Source organism: Pholcus phalangioides, unplaced genomic scaffold (assembly GCF_987345545.1).
Source record: "Pholcus phalangioides strain wild (caught in Gottingen) unplaced genomic scaffold, Ppha-v1.0 ptg000001l_1, whole genome shotgun sequence".
Classification (NCBI taxonomy): domain Eukaryota; kingdom Metazoa; phylum Arthropoda; class Arachnida; order Araneae; family Pholcidae; genus Pholcus; species Pholcus phalangioides.
Window position 1 is genome coordinate 559,841 of NW_028301594.1, and position 15,854 is coordinate 575,694.

Sequence of the window (15,854 nt, forward strand, 5' to 3'; positions counted from 1 at the left end):
AGACATCCTCTGTGCAAATAATGTAGAACGGCCTGTAAAAAAAAATAAATTTTGCAAAATTAGATATTTTTGATTGTATAGATTAAGATTATGTGTGTAGAATTCATTTTAAATTTTCCTACATTTCATGGGAAGAAAACCACTTAAAATATATTTTTCTTTTAAATTTCGAAGATTTTCAGTAACAAAACAAGTAAAAATTTTTGTCATTTTGTCTTAATAGATGTAAATCATTGTTATTGCACAATTACGATTTCCAAGACATATTCTATAAAAATGCCATGAATATGCCATTGATTTTTTCTCATAGAAACATCCAACAATTTATATGAGAAAAAATATATTTCTATACACCTGAAAACTTTCATAATTTTCAGAAACTTGGACACACAATTAGTCAAAATATAGATCCTGAGGAATTCAAAAAAATGCACGCAGAGGTAAGTGATGTTAAAATGATCCATGATGTCGATAATCAATTTTTTCTCTGTGATATTCATCAATAAATATGATTCGCAAAAAAGAAAATTAAGTTTATTATCTTAGATATCTTCCATTACAAATATTGATCTACATAAGTGAACCATAGAAGGCTATCGATCTAATCATTGAAGTGATAATCGACAATAGTGCTCGGGAATATAATTGAAAGTGCACAGGTCACATAGGAAAGTTCTTTTACTCTGGAATAACTCTTGAACCGTTGATGTTAGATGTATAATTCGAGTGACAGAAAGTATTCAAAAAAGCGTACACCTCAGATATATATATATATACAGCAAAACCCCTCTTTTGCAGACACTGGTGGGACGAAAAAAAATTGTCCGTAAAAGATGGTTGACCGTATCAGAACGGTACGGTTGACCTGTATTAATTGTGTTATATAGCATCGATAGCAACTGAAATAGTTCTTTATTTGAATATGAATGAAATTTAAGTGATGAAAATATATAGTCACAAAGTATATAATTATTGCATAGATACGAAATTAAAATTACAAAAGAAATATTATACAAAATTTACATACTGAATTGACATCTTTTGGACAAACTGATCAGTTGCAGTTTGGTGGGTTTTGCTGAGTATTTCAACTACTTCAAAATGTATTTTAAGCTGTGAATTTAAATCCAATGACTTTCCGTCATTGTATTTACAGGAAAATATATTCAATCAATGTATTGAATTCATTTGCAAGAGCACGAACTCCAATTTTTCGTTTTCACTGTATTTAAGGCATGAGTTTTTCCCTTAGTGATGGAGAGCGACGATTATATCAGAGCTGGCCATATTAAACAGAGGGGGAATATTGTAAAATGTAGGAGCACAATCAGCAACACATGATTTCAGATTCTAAACGGACATCAGAGGTGCCAAACATTAAAAAAATGCAAGTCAAAATTTCATTCAAAAGTAGCCACATATAAAAACTGGATAAAATATTTAAACTTTTGCTCCCATCTAGTGAGCATAACTCGAACCAAAATTACAACTATTGGTGTCCGTATAGGGCATAGTTTTTCAACCTTTTTTGTCCCATCCCCCTCCCCCCCCAACGCAATGTACCCCATAGGATCCTATGTTAAATCCGTAGCTTCTACCGCCCCCCCCAGGGGGCGTTAACGCTCACGTTGGGAATCACTGGTACAGGGGCTTTAGTCAAATGCAACGATTGATAAAAATGATATCCGTGACCGTATCTGAGGGTGACCGTTATCACAAACCAAGGGCTCGAAATATATTATTTAAAATAGACTTTTTGCTGGGATATTTTTATTTGGCCGTAAATAACAGGGGTTAACGGCCGTTAAGAGGGGTTTTATTATATATATCATTGATATTATAATGTGCTTTGTCTCTTCTAAGCTGAAAAACACTCCGCAACTTTCGATGCAACATTCGCTGAAATGTCTGGGTTCGAAAAATCCTTCAAAATGAGGGAAAGAACTGCTCAAACTTAACGGTCAAACTCATTGTACGCTTCACATATGTTTTTTTCTCTAATTCTCAGCTAGTCGAATTCAAAAATCGAAACAAATATTTCTCCTTAGGCTCATAAGAGACAGGGTAACAACTTTTTTTTAGTTGGGTCTTTTAGGACAGAGTAACCAACTAAAAAGTTAATTTTAATAACTATAAAACCTCTTGTAATATCAATGACTTAAGTACATGATGATTCATGATGAAACCGGGGGTCACCGAGGTGGGTATTCTTATTTTGAGGGAAATTTATGCTTAGATGAGCGGCTTAGGTTTTCTGAACATCGTTGAGCATTGGTAAAAAAATCGAATCGAATGCTCGGTTTCATTCTCAAAAAAGGCCTCTTCGCGTTCTCCTAAAGTGATCCTTCCACTTTTCCGGGGGTTAATTCGTCCTGGATTGGAGTACCCCTTCAGGTTTTAAGAACCATACTTACATAGGGACATTGACTTGGTCTGGGGGGGGGGGGGACGTGCAGAGAAGAGCCACGCGTGCTCTTGATGACACACGGGGCTTAAGCTATGAAGAGAGACTTGACTTCTTGAAAATGTTTACATTGGAAGAGCGCAGATGTCTGGGGGGTATGTAAACATGGAAGCATTTAAAACTTTCAACGGGACGAATAAAATGGACCCATGAGTTATCAATACATCGTCAAAAGACTGCTTCGACAAGGGGACACCAGTATCGATTTGTAAGGGACAATTCTAGGTCATGGTGTCACAGGGTTTTTTTTCTCTAATAGGGTGGTTGTGAATAAATAGAATAGCTTACCTCCAGGAGTCGTGAATTCTAACGTAATTGATACGTTAAAAAGAAATACGGAAGACATGTTGGGGTAAATCGAGAAGTTATCCATACTTAGATGAGACAACGATAATTTTTTTATGGGCAGTATATTTATATTTCACCATAATTATTGGTTTTTTAGTGCTCAAAATAACATAATCAAAATAAACAATAATCTAAAATACAGATCTGGGTTGCTGTATTTTTGATATAGATAGTTTAGATATATATTCGACATCCAAATTTGTCATGGGATCTTTTTCTCTAAAAGTATACGTTCAATTAGAAAAAGTATCCAAATAACGTGTAAAAAAATATATATATATTTTATACACACACACACACACACACGCTTTCAGATATTTTAGACTTATTTTTTATATGTAGACTTTTGTATGCTCCTTGTAAAATTGAACGAAGAAATAAATTCCGATATTGAATTGTTTTGTAGGAGGCCCTGGAATGGTTGAAAAAATCACAGTCAGAAGCTGGAGTAAAATTCCGAACATTTTTACAAAAACATGGTCACCGATGTCTTAAAGAAGTTAGTACTTTCATATTCTGCTATTTATTGGTTCTTAATAGTCATAGTCGTTTATCTTATAACGACATCGAAGATTCTACGAAATTTTTTCGTTATAACCAAGGCGTTTCAACCGCGAGGTTGTAGACCTTTCAAGACGTTTCATAAATGCAGAGCATCACCCATCCTCGCCAAATATGGTGTGTCAGTTGTGAGTAAATATTGCATATAAATTGCTTTGCGACAAATGCAGTGCTGTAGTAAGTCTGCTACGAGGGGGATGAACATGGCAAATATATATGAGATGAATTTTCCCCACAATTTATGAGTTATGAAAATTACTTTAATCTTCGATTCTAGTAAAGATCAATAAAAATAAAATAAGCTTCTTTGGGCAAAAACTATGATAAACGGAACACTTTCATAAGATAAAATCGGGAGGGGGAAAAATTGCTGGAATGTCCCTTATATATATATATATACGGGATCAAAGTCAACGAGCAACTTGAAACATCAAACACGTTACTAGTCTTTTTCCCCCCTGAGTTAGGTATGAATAGAACAACACACGAACATTGTAGTTGCGAAGTTGCTGGTTCGATTCTCCACAGAGGGAATGTGACTTTCCTTTCCAATTATCTTCGCTTGGTATCCAGTCATCTGTATTTCGTACGCTAACATTACCCCGAATGTGATCAGCTCTAATCTTAGGAATTTTTGAATGCAACAGCATCGAAACATTTGTCGTTATAACCGAGGTGGTTGCATTTTCATTGACGTTATAAGCAAGTTCTTTAATATTATTCTCTATGGCAATCAGCCAAGACCACCAATTATTGTCGTTTTAACTGAGGTCATTATAACCGAGTTTTACTGTGAATTACGGTAAAATTTGTTAATATGGTAATTTATATATATTGGTTTTTCCTTTTACTTGAATATTAGTCATATACTGATTTTTATTCTTACAGTTTGATGTCCATTCGTCACCTTGGGGTGAAGAGCCAATCATTCTGGTCAAGATACTCCAGGTCTGAGCAATTTTGTTACTGTGTATGTGTGTGCATTAATCTTTTATGCTTTATGACATGCGAACAAAATATGATTTGTTTATAGAGCTGGAGTATTTAACCTTCTGTGCTCCATGAACGCTTTGCACCACTAAAATGAAGGCCACGGACTTTTTTGCAAAATATTATTGAGTATATATATAGCAATTTAAAAATCCATGTTCACGGACACCCGAAAATAGTTCCTACGACTCCTGGTTTATAGCATCAAGTTGTATAAAACGCAGTAAAATGCTCAATCAACGTGCAACACAGAGAATGAGTGGAAAAATCACGATGAAATTTACATACAGTCTAAAGAAAATGAATGAACTTGGGTACAATGCACTTGAGAAAAAAATTCCGTATCCAAAACATTCGTATTTAATCCAGATTCGAATTTAAAGATATTTCTGTAGAAGTGCAGCGATATTTCTCGACATTTCGTCATGTTAACTAAACGGAATGTTTCATCAATAATGTGCGAAAGTAATGAAAATTCTATGGTTTGTAGAAATCCGAGAAATGATCATCAGAGAAAATAAAAATAGTTCTGTGTTTAGCTATTGTTCGGAAAAAAATGCAAAAGTTTAAATTTTTGTACCGCCTTTAATTGAAGAATTGTAAACCAAAAATTTCAATCACCGATATCTAAGTAAATTTTTATATAATTATATTGCAGAGGGAATTTCTTTTGCTGTGATAAAGGAACAGACAAATTTGACTGATTGACAATTTTTTGATTCGTACCATAAAAACTTAATTCTTACATTAATTTTGGTAATTATTTTCAGAAAGTTAAACTATCATTCAGAACTAATTCCCTTTTCATCGCTTGCTTATTAATTTTTATACATGTATATCTTACTTGAATTATAAAGTAAATCGTATAATTTTCATTCTTGGACACTTTTATTGAAATAACGTGTATAACGGTGTTAGTTAACCTCCTATATTTCAATGCTAAAAGACAAAAGTTTATTTGTTGCAGCATTTCTTAGAAAAAATGAAGTAAATGCTATAAGAAACATATACATATGCAGTACAGTCGACGCTCGATTTTACGAATCCCCAATTTACGAACACGCACTTTTCATTAACTGGTCCACTGCCCCGAACAGCATGCCATAAAGATGATGTTGAAATCCGCTCTATTTTACTAATTCTCATTTCTAGTAACTCCCTATTTCACGAACTTCGATTTTCTTCCGCTATTTTGTTTTTGGTTATTTTATTCTTCCAGCCGCTTTCGAGTTCGATGTAATCAAAAGTAAACATCAATTCGAACGTTCTACGTGTCTTAAGAGAAAATAGAGTAAGAGAGTTCACCAATTTTTTTTTTATAGCATCACTAACATACCTACAAGTGTTTTGCGAACACGTGCTAGGAAGGGGGGAGGGTTCGATTGTTGGCGGGAGTGACCGCGAATTGGAGATGCATTGACACCGTAATTCACTCTTTGTGAATTATGATTTTATAAACTGGTGGTTTCAGAAATTACATAATACTGTAGGTTATTGATAGGCCATTTCTAAAAGTCGATAGTCGATCGAACTCTATTGCAGTGAACTTCTGTTCGACTATTTCCCTCTTCGCAATACCAACAAAATGGGAAACATTGTGCTTGATAGTGGATGAAAAAAAAATATTTTGAAAATAACGTGCGAACTCTTATAAAGACAGAAATTTCCAAAAAGTACGGGATTCAAAAAATCACATTGAGTCCTCTAATCAAAGATCAGCAAAAGATTGTTTCTGTAGCAAGTGGCTTTAGCGGCATTTCATAGTCCTGAAAATGTTTCAGAGAAACGAGATTCGCGTGAAATGTTATCCTACATCAAAATTCTATGGGATATTTTATTTACTAAAATGTTGCGATGAAACAAACAAAGAGTAAGGAATTTTTACGTAAATCATCAATAAAGGTGAGAATGACCAACTCACACATATATTGGATTTCCCGCATTGGTTTTCGATGTTTCTCCCATTTACGAACTTTCGATGCTCGTAAAAACAAGCATCGGTTTAGTAGAAAAATGTCGGAAACATGTACACAGTCTAAAAAGAAAAAGAAAATCTGTCGTGTTGTTTATTTAAGATTATGTAATATCGATGTAGATCTTCAATCCCTGATTCGAACGACATCAATTTTGGCCAGCTAACCCCAGTGGGTACAAAGAAAACTATTATGGTGCTAGCTGGTGAACGATGCGTTGTGTGATGATAATGAGTTCTTACGCCGCCATGTTTCTTTCAACGTGTTTCGCGGAGAGGCGAGAGCCTAAATTGAAAGTCAAGCCTGGTTGATACCTAGACTGATTCGCAATTGGTCGCTGCGGAAAAAAATGATGGGAAAAATTTATTTACTTATGTTCAATCGTAGATTTTAATGAATTATTATACTTTTTATACTCGGAATTGCCTTGTTTTCAAGGCTACTACTTAAGCCTAAATTTTCCGCACTTAACGAACTCGAACTCTCCGCATCTGAAGATAAATGGGAACAGGATGAAATTTCGTTTGCTGAAAAAAGCTATTAATAGCACAACGGGCGAAAACATCAGGAAAATGGCAGCAAACCTTCAAGAAAAGAAGGCGATAGTCACTATCGAAGAAAAAAATGATTCCGCTACACGTTCTGTGGAAGAACCGCAACACGGTAATTATGCCTTTGATGCTGCCAAGGAAATATGGACGACACTTACTGACCTCCGTACGGACAGGAATGGAAAAGATCGACCACGAATACCGCAGAATGAACAAAAAACCCTGCAAGATCAATTAGTTTCTTTCATAGATGCCACTGGAGATCTCTGGTCCACGATCGTTAAGTCGGTAGAGAATGGTAATGGCAAGATTCGTAACCGTGTGCCATTGGGTGTGCAGAAGAAGTTACAGAAACTTTTGTCTGCTCTTGTGAGCGAAATCGCCAAAGATGATTACAAAACAAGGAGTTATACCAGCCTTCCGCAGAAAACCAATGAGGACGTCACAGCAGAGATAGTGCAAGTGAGTGACGGTGCCAGCGACTTTTCGGCTACCACTACGGTTAATTGTGAGGATAAAGCTTCGTCACTAACCACACAGACAGAAACACCAAAGCATCTTACACCGACGACTCGTAATAAGCAAATAGCACTGAATCCAATAGTGCTCTTGGGTAAGAGAGTGATATTAGACTTGAATACCATATGTCAAGATGATCACTCTTCCTCCCGAAAGACGAATGATGTACCGTATATAACAGATGACTCCAGGCCGCGAAAAGAAACACCTGTCGTCCTGAGGAAAGACGACAGTCATGCAAAGAAAATACGGGACAGCAGTACTGAGAAATGCGACGAGGATCCGCCAGTGCGGAATGACAATGTAACAGCTGAGCCATGGCCAGTACTACCTGGGACATCAAAAAATAACACATATTTTCATTGCTCCCTACAGAGAGACGGAAATGTGAGAACAGCTTGTACAACTGCTGAGGTCACTGGTATGGGCATCGATGATTATTCTCAGAGCACCTCTCCAAAGCAGCGAGCAGAAACTATTCTTCCCCAATCACACGAACCTCTGGAAACTACGGCTCACGAACGGGAACAGTGGGACTCAAGTTCAAGCAATAAACAAACAAACTTCTGGTTCCCTGGACTGCATGATCAATACATTATCATGGACGAATGGCGCCGCAAGCAAGCAACACCTAGTGACAAAGTAATGTATAGCGAGGAGGAACAACAGAACCCAAGTCCTTGCAGTGAACAAAGTAAAACTTGGTTCCCTAGTCATGGTGATGAATATTCTATCGTAGAAGAATGGCGCCGCAAACAAGTAACATTTAACGACAAAGTAGTGTACAACGACAAATCATTCACTAGGTTGAATGATACTCTCACCAGTAGTAGAAGGTCATTATCCACCAAACTTCGAAGTGAGAGTCACCATGCTAATAGGACTATGGCAAAAACAAAGCCATCAAAGAATCATCGATACCGTTATTATAATTTCTGTGGGTCTACCAATGTAATGCCGGATCGTAGGTCGGTGCAGACTGGATTCAGCCGCATTCAGAGAGAGGCGCACTGGCGGTGCCAAGAAAACCAGTGGCGTCATTCCAACCCATATATTTCCACTGAATATGGGCAGACGGGATGCAAGGCACGGCGGTGTATCAACTGTTGGATGATGAACATGGCACATCAGACGGCAATGGACATCAATCATAAGGTAATGGGCCTAAAATGCTCCTCACACCTGTTAGTGTGTGGCCGGCGTGGCCTAGTGGCCGGGAGTCGGAGTTGCTAAATGTGAAAAACAGTGTCTCTCACAAGACTTATAATACCAAGTGAAACACTTTTGATGCTTCTAATGGACATCAATATCATTCAAATAAATCTTGATCGAGCCAAGGCGGCCAGCTACTTACTCGAAGTAACAGCAAATGGTCAAAATATCGATATTATGATGATACAAGAGCCATGGGTTTGGCGCACGGAGCATGGCTATGAGCTAAAGGGTCTTCCGACAAGCTGGCCGCGGTGGTTATCGCAAAACGGTAAGGCTGCAATTGTCATTAGGAATACCTGTATCCATGGGGCTTCTTTGGAAACCAAGGAAAATTCAGTGGCAATTCAATTACATGTGGATGGAGAAGAACTTGTCCTAATAAGTTCTTACTCGTCCCCTTACAAGAACTTATACGAGGTCATACAAGAAATGGAGGAAATGATCACGAAGAACTCAAAACATAGAATCATTATGTCTTCTGATTGGAACGGCCATAATAGTCTATGGGGTTATGATGATAATAATGAAAGAGGTCAAATGATACTAGATCTCATTCTGGCGAAAGATTTAATTTTGTTGAACGCCGATAATAAGACACCCACATATGGCCACACAGGAAGCTATGGATGGCCCGACTTAACCCTGACCAACTCTCCAGTGCTGGCACAAAATATAGAGTGGTACGTAGGGGAGGAGACGACACAGAGTAGTCATTCTTATATCCATATGTCTATAAAAACGACTACCATGACTACGACAAGAAGAAGCTATCGCACCACACAAAGAAGGCTCCAAAACTTTACAGGATATCTTAAAAATTGCATTCCAGACCAAATAGCTAATATTAAGAGGTGTTATACTTCACAAGACCTGGAGAAAGCGACGAAATCCTTGTTCCAAGTACTGACGACGGCGAGTGACCGGACACTTCTTGCAGCCGAGACCAATGACAGAGTCAATGACAAAAAGAATCAGTCGAAGTGGTGGAACAGAGAGTTAGAAATCGAAAGGAAACATTCAAGAGCCTTGAAGAGGCGTTTCCAGAAGGCATCAGAAGAGGACAAACCCAGGTTGCGGGCGATGTTTTGTAAACACCGGGCGATGTATACAAAAATGGTACGTAAAACTAAGATTGCGTCTTGGAGAAAGTCATGTGAAGATGCAACGGTGGTTTACGGCACCAACTATCGAGCAACAATGAAAAGTAAATCTTTTCCCCAAGTCATGATGGGGAAGACAGGTAACGAGACAATCCTAGAAGCGGCCACCCGACAACTTCAAACAATATATCCAGATGTCCCAGTCTCTTCAACCCAATCCACACAAGATTCTCATAAGGTAGCAGCACACCCTGACTCTCCTAGATATCGTGATAGACCAATTTCCAAATCAGAGATAAGAAGGATTATAGACAATTTAGACAATAACAAGGCGCCTGGATTGGATAGAGTGAATAATCGAATGACCAAGGCAATCAACAGATCCTTTCCAGATCTACTGCACACCAACAAGTGCTACTCGATCGAATGTTTCCCAAGTCATTTTAAAATCGGAAAGCTACTCTTATTTCTTAAAAGAGGCCGTAACCCCAATGACTTGAGGTCATATAGGCCAATATCTTTACTCTCCTCTGTTGGTAAAATATTGGAGCGAATTATAGTTCAGCGCATCATGTATTACACGGAAAGGGTTGACTGGTGGCACATTCATCAGTATGGGTTCCGACAAGGCAAATCAGCTGAGATGGCTTTGGAAGATATGATGGTAGAAATTAAGTCTCAGCGAGACAAAGGAAACGATGTAGCCGTCATATCTTTAGACATTGAAAGTGCCTTTGATAACATAAGGTACGAATCTATCCTTCGCCGAATCGTGGAAATGCCTGTCCCTCCACAGCTGAAGGCAATTTTGTGTGACATTCTTCACGATCGACAAGCTGCGATTGTGACTGACGCGGGATCGACTACTAAATATCTGCAAAAGGGAGCACCACAAGGGTCGTGCTCGGGTCCTCTTTTATGGAATCTAGTTCTCGACGAGCTGTTGAAAATGGAGTGGCCAGCCAATATCCGTGTCCAGGCCTTTGCCGATGATATACTTGTTATTGCGTCTCACCAGACGATCAAAGGAACTGCAGAGCTAGCGGAAAAGGCGCTCCAATCCATCACAAATTGGTTATTATCCCATAGCCTTTGCCTGTCGGCGAGCAAAACGAGATTTCTCTGGATCTCAAAGAAGCGCCTCCCATCGATTTGGATGATGGGAAAGACAATAAAAAGAACTACGGTATTGCAGTATCTAGGAGTTTCCATTAGCCAAGATCTAAAATGGGAGTCCCATATCCAGAAAATGAAGGATAAAGTTGCTGCTACCCTGCAGAAGATGCGACTTATGGCCGGAGCAAAGTGGGGCATTAATCAAGAAATGCGCAGAATCCTCTATTTGACGGTGGCAGAGCGAACTATGGCTTACGGTGCGTCAATCTGGTGTGCATCGCCTCAGGTACAGCTTTCAAACAGACTGAACTCAATTCAGAGAGGATACCTGTTGTACACCTCAGGAGCTTATAGTACAACCCCGACAAATGCTCTCCAGACTATCTTGGGCCTCCCTCCGTTGAGCCTTAAAATGGAGTTTCTAGCTAAGTCGGCTCGCCTACTCCAGCTCCGCAAGACAGTCTCAACGACGGAAAATACATTGGATCCTCAGGCATATGAACGAAAAATAAAGGGTTGCTCATCCCACCCGTCAGTCGGGCTGCGGAACAGCCAAATACGTTTTGACGAACCAGAAAACGAAGGTGAGCTGCTTCAGTCATCCACACTTATATACTACACGGATGGATCAAAGTCGGAAAAAGGGACTGGAGCAGCATACGTTAAGACTAAAGGTAAACAAGTAATAGCCCGATGGTCGGTCAAGCTAAAGGATGATAACTCAGTGTTTTAGGCTGAGCTTTTCGCCATCTACAACGCAGTCTTAGATGCTTCTTTACATCGAAAAGCTGCCCTAATTAGATCTGACAGTCGCTCTAGCATACTGGCGGTCTCTAATCCTCAGTCTAGTCATGAAATGGCTAGGACAATAAGACAGCTTCTCTGCAATCACACCAGAATAAGCCTCTCTTGGGTAAAAGCACATATAGGCCAATGGGGAGGCGGCTAATGACAATTGGCGGATACCACGGCGAAGGAAGCTACCGAATGCGAAATCATTACAGGAGATCTGCTGCTTCCCGCATCACACGCCAAAGCAATCCTATGGAAGGATCTAATGAATAAATGGCAACAGAGGTGGGATGACAACGCAGAGCCCGGTCGATCAACTCATAGGATCCTGCGACATGTAATGCCTCGGAACCATAAATGGTCACGTGAGATGATTATGTTCGTAACGGGCCATGGTCCATTTCCGGCTAACCTTCATAGGTTCAAATCAATCCCCAGTGATAAATGCTCATGTTTGGCCATAGGCACGCCTCTTCACTACGCAACTCTATGCCAAGACAACGGCTTTCCACTTCAGAGAGCCAGCTGAACATCTGCGAATACCTTGGCTTGAGTGCATCCTGAAGCGGGAAGATTCGAAAAGTAAAATAAGTAAACTGGTCCGCTTTCTAGAGCAGCACCCTGAGGATATCAGAACTACAGTCCCGGAGCCAGAACCAGATAGAGAGCCACCTATGCCAGTTAGGAGATCCACTAGACTACGACGTCAACTACACCCAGACAGCGATCTCGTACATCTGTTTAGAGAAGAGGAAGAAGAAGAGGAGCATGAGTAGTCGAGAATAGTTTGATCCACGCTGGCTTATCGAAAAGCTGGATACAGGCAGCAATTACTGACGAATGTCTTTTGACCAAATCAAACCACACGGTGCAGCGATTAGATCAACGCAGCAGTAGATTGACAGCTTTCATTGATGTGATAGTTACTGATCCAATGGAAATCCCTGAAGAGAAGCAGATCAAATTTTATCAAGAACTATTCCCGATTATGACGATTATTATGAGATTTATAACCTGTGATTTACAATTGTGATTTATTTACAGAATCACCATTTTTCGATTACAAATTTTATACTTGTTTACTGGCGAGGTGCGTAATGGCACCTGCCCATGTATGTAATATATCTTTCTCAAGATCAATAAATGGTTAGGTTTCCCCGGAGGCACCCGAGTCCCCAGGGACAATGTGCTTATATCACTGAGTGTGACAGAGCCTGGGTGTCTCTCGGTTCCTATCACTATCAGTCTAAAAAGAAAAGGTGGATATGTCATAATACATCGAATTAACGTACAGAATTGAATGGACTTTTTGATTACGTAATTATGAATGAACTACAATTTACGAATAGTAAAATTACACTCTTTCAGAATCTGGTGACAACGAAAAGTAAGCAACCGAACAGAAACGAATCGTTCTCGACATCTACTCTGTTGTCTAACATGAAAATACAACTCAAAGGATTTTCAAGGTATTCTTTTTTAAGTGAACAAGCTATAATTGTTTTTAAATATTGTCCATATTTAAGATTCTAAATTATTCTTTAATATGACCGGGAGTATGGAAAAAAAAACAGGCAAAAAACAAATTTGGGAGAAAAATTTGCTAACTCTCTAACTTATTTTTTTTTGTGAAAATCATTGTTGAGCTGGGGGATCTCTGTTGCCACCTATTAAAAAATAAGCTAATTCCTGTAATTCTTAAAGGAAAATTTATTGTTAGTCTTAAACTGATGTGCGGTATGGAATGAACGATATATGTGGTATGAAACCATACATTTTTCAATTTTTTTTATGTTACATACTGGTGTAAACTTTATGTGCCATAGTACCGGTTACTGTTTATCATAAAATAATTTTGCGGTAAAGTGTAAAAATATAGTAACCGGTATTATACAGAGCATAAAATTTACATCGGTAAACAGCATGAAAATAAACAATATATGGTATCATACCGCATATCATTCATTTTCACCCTGCTCACCGGTAAAAAACCAGTCAATTTCACTTGGAAAATTTATGACAAAAAGTTTTGGTTTTATTTGATAGGCATCAGCAGGTGTTCTAAAAACGAGATTTCAGTACACACTATCAGTAAATAAATGGACCTATTGCTGAATACAATAAATATATTGTATTTTCGTACAGGTTTCTAATGTATATCATTCTGCCAAACTGTAGAAGAGGAGTGAGAAACAGAGAAACAGCAAAAGTTCGTGTTTAATTCTAATCGTTTTTCTATTGTTTCCACGAAAGTTTAATTCTCTTTCATAATCATTTTCAGTCGAACTGAAATAGAAATTCGATTCAATCATTTCTTCTAAAATTACATTAACAATCCTGGACAACACCAGGTACAACCTATATGATATGATCTCTCTCTCGTTTTTTAATTATTCAATACGTTTTCAGTCAGTGTTGATCCGATCAGTTAATAAAATGCGGCAGCCCATTCATCGTTTGGCAAAACTAATGGTGGAAGAAGGAAGGTTACCCAACAAGGACCTCCTATTCTTTCTCTGTGCCGAAGAAATTAATCAACTGATCAAAACTAGGTCTCCTAGAATTGTCACCAGGTAAGCATTTTCATGCGAAAAGTACTAACAAACACATAATTCTAATAAGTATCACGTAATAATAAGGTTATTATCTTCCCACACAACTAGAAAATTTCTCGATAATTTTTTGCTAATTCCTATTTATTTTAATCAACTGGAATTGTATTAGGATTTAATTATGATGATAAGGGGGACACCAGTATCGATTGGTAAGGGACGATGCGAGGTTATTGTGTCGCAGGGAATTTTTCTATAATAGAGTTGTTAATAAATGAAATAGCTTACTCTTGGAGGCAGTCAATTGTAACAAAATTGACACGTTTAAACAGAAATATGATAAAAACATGTTGGGGTAAATCGAGAAGCTATTCCATACTTAGAATAAGACAACCATAAGCATTCTTATGGGCATTGTATAATATTTTATCATGTATATATATTGTCTGTAATTGCATTTTTAATTGGGTTGCTGTATTTTTGAAATATATGACATCCATATTGCCGTTGTATCTGTATTTGTATATAACTGTATCATAATTAAATACTATATAATGACATTATCTGATCGTCGAACTATGAAGGGTTTTCAAATCGTTTGCCCATATGGACTCTCTCTGCAACCTTCAACTTAAGATGTATACTTCTAAGTACATAAAGTTTTCAATTGGCATGCAGTGTTTTAAAATGTCAAAATGCTTTTTGAGAGTTCATATAAATAGGAAAATGTAAAAAAAATGACTTTTTGCACAGTTCCCGTGTGATAAAACTTCCGATCAGTGAAATGTGGAACCGGCTTTTGAAAGGTATCTGCAAAAAATTCCATATTTTTAAATACAATATTCATCGAGATATTGAAGATGAAAAATTACAATATTTTCTCACCTTATCTCTGTGTTCGAGTGGTTGCATTAGCTTGAGAATCTATATTTTTAGGACTGTACAAAAACGAAATGACCTCAACTATTAGTGTCTTTATTCATATTATTTAGTTTCTTTGAAAAACGCTAAGAGAAGTTAAAAAAATTTTTTTTTTATGTATACGATCCCTCAAAAAAGATTTACGGTATTTTAAAAAACCGCATGTCACTTGAACCTTTTTCAAATCGAATTGGAAGTACACTTCTGAAGTCAACTGCTATATAGAACTATCCCATGAACAAACAATTTGAAACACCTTGTATTACTGTTTTCCTCTTAGGGCTTTGAAACGACAGAAATGTCACCGAGAATTAGATAATCTGATGTATCCGGAAATAACACACGGGGCACCAAAACCTGTAAGTATACGTGAAGTCACCGAATGAAATTATTTTGATTTTAAATTTATAATATGAAAAAAAAGATCCACTGAAAAGTTCCTTGATAAAAGCGAATTCCTCTTTTATGAAGAATAAATCATCAAGGCTGGAAAAAAGTTTTAATGACTACCAAAAAAACTATTTAACATATTTTATTTTATTCTAACATATTTTGAAAAGAATGTAAACATGTGAAAATTTTAGAGTGATAATTACTAGGAGAACTAAACATTTTCTAAATAATTTCGATGAGTTCTGCTCTGTTTTAGAAAAGAATTATTGAAGTATTAAAAGTCAGATTATGGAAAAGAAAGTACTCATCACATAATTATTTTCATTAGAAAATGTTTAGTTCTCCTTGTAATTAATCAT

The 15,854-nt window shown here is 37.5% G+C and overlaps 1 protein-coding gene across 1 annotated transcript in view; it reads left to right on the plus strand.

The window, feature by feature from the left end:
* Positions 1–15,854, plus strand: part of LOC149089621 (uncharacterized) — a 45,613-nt gene that overhangs the window by 25,414 nt on the left and 4,345 nt on the right. The window contains exons 29-35 of the mRNA XM_089231596.1: positions 378–440; positions 3,219–3,311; positions 4,262–4,321; positions 12,998–13,098; positions 13,775–13,838; positions 14,039–14,202; positions 15,383–15,461. Coding sequence (XP_089087722.1) covers positions 378–440; positions 3,219–3,311; positions 4,262–4,321; positions 12,998–13,098; positions 13,775–13,838; positions 14,039–14,202; positions 15,383–15,461 — 624 coding nt within the window. The remainder of the gene's footprint in view (positions 1–377; positions 441–3,218; positions 3,312–4,261; positions 4,322–12,997; positions 13,099–13,774; positions 13,839–14,038; positions 14,203–15,382; positions 15,462–15,854) is intronic.